Here is a 6,718-nt window from a genome sequence, read left to right as displayed (position 1 = left end):
CAGCTGCACTAGGAGTCCCTACCACTTCCCCCTAACTAACTTGCAGATATTGTTACATATCTGTTCCTTAGCTAGTTGAAGGTGGCCAGAACCCCCATAGCACAAAGCAAGCAGCATTCGAGCATTGGGTAACTAAATCAGGCATTACCTACTCAGGTCATCCTACTGCTGACTAAACAGTCCTAGCATACAGCTCATACAACAGGCATATAAGGCATCCTCCTAGATCCTTAGCCCTAACTAGCATGCAATTCTCAGAATCATATATCAGGCACACAAGGCATCCTCCTAGATCCTTAGTCATATTCTAGCATGCAGTTTTCTGAATCAAAACCATATAGCATAACATATCAAGTATGGGTATCTTGGGGAAAACTTACCTGAGCCCGTCCGGTCGCATGCCTCACACACTTCGTCTTTCTTAAAATCCATCCATTTAGATTTTAGAAAACCATTTTTCCTTCTAAAAACCTTTTAGCCCCTCAGTTTGAGTCCAGACACCCCCGAGGGTGTGTCCGAATCCCTCAAACCAGGGCTCTGATACCAACTTGTAACATCCCAATTTTCGGGTCGAAAAATTTCTTTTTAATTAACCAACACATAAAAACATTCATAAGAAAATACTGTGAAAACACATCATCTCATAAAACAATGTATCATGTCTGAAAACCCAAGCCATAGAATAATAACATATCAGAGTACAATCCCAGAAAACTCCATGCGGAAATCATATGTGTGTGTGATGCGATGCTACGCCGCCGACTCCTTCCCCTTAGACGAAGAGGTACCTGAAACCAAAACCGAAACCGTAAGCACAAAGCTTAGTGAGTTCCCCCATCATACCACATACCATACAATATCATCGGTATCTCTCAACCGGTAATCATCATCAGTATCTTTCAACCGGTAACCAACATCGGTATCTTTCAACCGGTAATCGTCATCGGTATCTTTCAACCGGTAACCATCATCGGTATCTTTCAACCGGTAACCATCATCGGTATCTTTCAACCAGTAACTGGGGACTATTCCACCCCCTACCACTAGCATATAACAGCAAGGTACAATCATACAGTCAGGCATATCCAGGTACTGACCTACCCCACGACCCTAAGGGCCGCTGTCAGGGATCCTAATTCCTATTATACACGTAACATATCATGCAGATAATACTCGTGACCAAAGCACATAACCAAACCAAGATAATTATCACAAAGACAATCATCTTACAAATACTCCTCTTTGGTGGGCCGGCATTGTGGCCTTAGACCCATCCCTACTGGAAGGTAACTCACCTCAATGTCGTGCAGTGTTTGAATTATCCTCGGCGCACAAGTCGACTCCCTTCGACTCCTCGATCCCTACACGACGAACTTCAAGTCAACACACAACCAGTACAACCCTAAACAGGGTCAGTCTAAGTCTAGTCAAAGTCAACTTCAAGTTGACCCGACTCGCCGAGTTGGGCCGTCAACTCGCCGAGTCCCTCACCCTTTACTCGTCCTTATCCATGACCCGACTCATCGAGTTGGGCCGTCAACTCGACGAGTTCCTCCCTCACATGAACATCGCATGAAACTCATCCGACTCGCCGAGTTGATGAACAACTCGTCGAGTTCACCTTCATCTGATGAACAAGTTCTGTCCTCGACTCGCCGAGTTGATGAACAACTCGTCGAGTTTATCTTCATCCTTAAAAAGATTACCTTGGACTCGCCGAGTCTGTTCTAGCACTCGTCGAGTCCCATGAACTCCAGGTCTAAAATCACGTCCAATACATTGGGTAACTCTTCCTGTCCGATTACAACCCTTCTAACACTCAACTGGGTTCCTTTGACTCTCAACAGATATGGGGCTCAAAGCCTCGGAGTCGTCGAGTCCCAAGAACGGACTCGCCGAGTCAGTCATGTCCACACTCTAAATCCTTGATTTCTGATGTACAACCTTTGATCAAAAGATAGATCCAAGCTTCTATAATCGATCTAGCACATAAAGTTACAAACTTTACGTGCTTGCGTGGGACTTTGAGCTCAAAAAGACATAAAACAAGCTCTTAAGATGCATGGGGCCTTTCATGGGTGCAAAAGCAGTCCCCAACTGCCTTGTGACTCCTTTAATGACGTGATTCCGAAGCTCTAACCCCCAACCATGTTTGCAATCATGGTTGGCCATCAAAAGTGGCTTATAAAAGCCCTAAATCTCCCCAAGGATCTAACAAATGAAAGAGCAAGGTTACAGCTTTTTACCTTCAATGAACTGTAGAAGGTGCACAAACTCGGGTTCCCTTGGTCTTTACTTGCTTCCTCAAGCCTTTCTCCTTCCTTCTTAAGACCACAAGCACCAAAATCCACCAACAAGGCTTAGATTGCTTCAATAACGGCTAGGGTTTCAATGAGAGGTGTTCTGGGAGCATAAGGGACGTTGTGGCCGACATAACATTATTTAAATAGGGTGCAAACCCTCGGATTAGGGTTTTTGTTCAGTCAGAGTCTACTCGTCGAGTCCGGGACCCGACTCGACGAGTCCATCACTTAAATCCCGCGCCTCATCCCGCTTCTACTCGGCGAGTTGGTCCTTCAACTCGCCGAGTCCAAGGCCAAAAATGCAAAAATACTTAAATAAAAATACATACCAAGAATCAGGTGCTACATCTTTGGTTTCATGCTAATTACATATACCCTAGAAAACATAAAACAAAGAAGAAAACATACCTCTTATGTAGCTCTTGATCTCCATGGTTGAGATCTTGATCCTCCATGAAGTTGCTTGGATGAGAGGACTCTAACCAGAATCCCTCTAATGGTATCACACCCAATGACACCAAAAAGTGGAGTAAAAATAACTAGGAGAATGGTCAATTTCACAAACCTAAAGAAGTTAGAAATTGTCCCTATGGAAGGAGGAAGAAGGGTTGGCGAAACTTCAAGCCAAGGTGCAAGGAGGAATGAAATCCCTAAGGCCTTATTTATAACCTTGGATGCCTCCCTAGGTTTTGTACTCCTTCCCATGTGGGACGAGAGCATAACCATGAAATTTCAGTCCTTTCCCATATGGGATGGAGTGATTTTCATCCAACCCTAATCCCATAAGGATTTTGGAACAATCCTGATTAACCAACTATCGATTAATGAATATTCAATCCATTAATTAATTAAATTGTTAATTAAATCCCAAAATATATTTCCAATTAGTTTCTAATTAGTTATTAACCATAATAATTAATAAATCAATTTCTCCTTTATTTATTCTACTTAATTTGGGTCTTGAGGGCAACCCAAAAGGACCATGTTATTATTAGAAATATCATCAATAGTTAATGACCTTGGACACTCTTTCCAACATATATATATATATATATATATATATATATATATATATATATATATATATATATATATATATATGAACATTCAAATATGCATACATGCACATTTGGAGAAGATTTATGGTTTTGGTTTTGAACACTGATAAGCAGATTAAGAGCTTTTAAGTTCTCACAATAACATACCCTGAACACCGGTTGCCTTTCTTTTACTAAAATGGATTCGATTCTTACACCCTCAATCTCTTGTGTTAGGTTCGATTCCTCCTTCCTACATTTATTATGAATCAAATCTGCAGTTTCGTGTTTCAATTATAGCTTCACCATTTCTATGTACGTGAAATTCAAAAGTCGTTTCGCTCAAATTATCACTAAATTTTATAGATGCATGAAATTAAACGGCAAATTTAGCTTTTATAATCGTTGAAATAACAATTTGGAACATTGCCTAGGTGAAAGCAATGCTCCAGAGTATTAGAGTATTTGATGGCAATGCTTTTAATTGTCATCATTCATAATCCATTTGCTTGCACTTGGCTCATCTTAAAGTTATTGGTTTTGTTTGGTGTGCTTGTCTCGATCGGATCCCTTTGGCGCTTGCGTTTGCTCGCAGGGGAATTCATATTTCTTCTCTGAATTGTTATTTTTGTTCTACTGGTGTGGATGAGTCGAATCATCTTCTGGTGGGCTGTCATTTCGCTAATGAAGTTTTGAGGTGGATTTTCCAATGGTGTAACATTCGAGCTCAAAAATTTGTGATGGTTAGTGAGCTAGTGGTTTTCGTGGCGGATTGGGTGCGATGTCCAAAGAAACGTCATCTTTTTCTGGTCATCATATATGGTTTCTTATGGTACTTCTGGAAAGCTAGAAATGACTTGATTTTCAAAAATATGAGAACTTCCTCTTCGAAACTGGTGGATAACATTATCACTTCGGTTTTTAGTTAGGTTAAACATAAAGATCATTTTGGTGTTTGTAATTAGACAGACCGGATTTGCTCCCCATTTAACATTATGTAATTGTTTTTCTTCCTGCCATGTCTTACGGTTGATTGGCGGTGACTTTTAATATATTTCCGCAATTTCCAAAAAAATCATTCATAATTCATTTGATTTTTGCAACGAATTATATAAATAATCCGTTGCTAAATCCCACAAATCCATCGGTGCCATTCATAATCATTTGATTTTTATCCATCATCGCTATTCATAATCCATTTAATTGGGGCCCCAGATTCAAAGTATTCTTGTAATTTTGAAACAATGGTGTTACGGTCAATCTAAAATGTTTACAATTAAAAGGATTTTAAATAACAAAAACTGATTTTAATATGTAAAAAAGTAGGTTTTCACAAACATTATATTTTGGAAGCTTATAAAAAAATATATATGGTACTTATATATTAGGTTGTGCCGTTGTGCAAACAAAATACATAATACAAAATTGTCCAATTTTATTTTCCTGTCTAGATGCTATTTATCATTCAAAAAATTAAATAAAATATAAAGATCTAGCAAATGCTTGATGTCATAGTAGAATAAAAACACATTAAATTTACCTACTAACATCTAGTTAGTTACTAAATTTTAATGAACAATTAATACACATAGTTTGGTTATAGGTTGGTTTCTCACTCTAAATTGATAACCAAATTAAATGACTCGGTTTTAAACCAGTCAAACACATTGATTGGATCTTGACTGATCGTGTAGTACCATAAAACTCTAAAAAAAACTTAAAAGAACAACAATTATAAAATCATCCCAAAAAACATGTATAAAGATCAAAGTAATATGCAAATATATACCAAAATTCTTCTCCAAAAACAAACCATAAGTGCAATAATAAGTAATTAAGTATAACATTTGCACTTTATTCCATAACCTTATGTTTATAAATCCAAAATCTTTACCTCTTTATCTTTCTATTACTCTTCTTCGGACCATGAACCTCCATCCGGCCAACGGAACACCCACACCTTGATCGGAAAACCAGAATCACACGGCCGTTAGTCGGTGCCATCTTCTTCAACTCCGCCTCTAATTCCCGGTGGTAATCCCTCGGTAATTCAAACAATCCCGTCTTCAATCCGCACTTTACAGAACTGGAATTGGAATTGGAATTGGAATTCTTGAAAGATTCTTCTGTTTCAATTTGGATATCGAATGCGGCTCCATTGTTCAACCCACGACAACCTGGTTTACCACATTTGGGATTTGTGCATAATGTCATGGCTAACACCGCCATTGATGTAGTCAAGATGGTTAATCCTAAACACATGTAAATCATTGGAGCGCTCATGAGTTCTTGTTGAATCACGATCATGATTGGGGTAAGGGTTTCGAGAGTTTTGGATAATAAGAGGGTTACATAGGGGTGGATTAAGAATCCACAAGCACCGATTACAGCGATTAAAATAATCAGATCGATGAACGCTGATCGAGATTGTTCACAAGCTGAAATTGGTATTTTCTTTGATTGATTACTCTGTTCGAATTTAGCCATCTCGACTGGAATTGAGCTACGTGAATCGACCATTTGGATGAACAATTGAATCGAAATTAGATGGAGACGTGAAAAACTAGTTCGAATTATGAAACAAACCGACCAAATTGAATCGAACTCGAATCATCCCAACATGAAAAATCGAGTAATTATACAACAGAAGTAACAGAATTCACCTGAGAATCGAGATTTGGCGATGTGTGGTGGGGAAATTAATCGGATATATGAACCATATCGAATTCGCTCAATTGAAAAGCGAATTGATGGTAAATCGATAAGAATTAAAAGGGGTTTGAAGGATTATGGAGATAGATGAGAGTAAGGTGTGTGTGTATTGATTAATGAGGTGGGGGAGGAGGAGAGTCTCACACGTTAAGTAAGACTAAAAGCCAATAAACGCCATTGCTGCGTATGTTGGAGGTCTGGACGTGTGTAGAGTTCTACTTCTGACTTCTGCGTGTGGGCTGGGATGTAATATGGGCCCACTGCCGAATTTCAGCCTGTTATTTTTTTCTTCATGAAACACTTTAACTTAAAAAAAAAATCAAGAAAAACGATCTTTTTTTTTTTAAGAATAAACTTTTAATACAACAGTTACTTTGAATAGTTTTTCAGAATCTTAGGTTTTATGGGTAAGTCATTTGACATATTTTATCACTATTAATCTTTATTAGTTTTCATAAATTCTGTTTTTAATATTTTACTTATTTTAAAATTTGTTCATTAGTTATGTAAATAAAATTCAAGGCAATTTTTATAGTTCATGTATATTAAAGGTGGCAATTGGTTGATTTGAGTTGTGTTCGGGTTCAACCCATTATATATATATATATATATATATATATATATATATATATATATATATATATATATATATTAAATCCAATGGAC

The 6,718-nt window shown here is 37.9% G+C and overlaps 1 protein-coding gene across 1 annotated transcript; it reads right to left on the bottom strand.

The window, feature by feature from the left end:
- Positions 1-5,099: 5,099 nt before the first annotated feature.
- LOC145167087 (Ribosomal protein L34e superfamily protein) lies at positions 5,100-6,285 on the bottom strand. The gene has a single exon (XM_079086177.1). It carries the CDS (start codon positions 5,858-5,860, stop codon positions 5,231-5,233), a length of 630 nt encoding a protein of 209 aa, XP_078942303.1. The 5' UTR covers positions 5,861-6,285; the 3' UTR covers positions 5,100-5,230.
- Between the last annotated feature and the right edge of the window lie 433 nt (positions 6,286-6,718).

Source organism: Lactuca virosa, chromosome 3 (assembly GCF_052849685.1).
Source record: "Lactuca virosa cultivar CGN04683 chromosome 3, Lactuca_virosa_CGN04683_v6, whole genome shotgun sequence".
NCBI lineage: Eukaryota > Viridiplantae > Streptophyta > Magnoliopsida > Asterales > Asteraceae > Lactuca > Lactuca virosa.
Note: the sequence above shows the minus strand (reverse complement) of the source record. Positions and strands in the feature narration are given on the sequence as shown.

Bases quoted from the DNA above. Each gene is read 5' to 3' on its own strand.
- LOC145167087 (XM_079086177.1), bottom strand. From the start codon at position 5,860: ATGGTCGATTCACGTAGCTCAATTCCAGTCGAGATGGCTAAATTCGAA.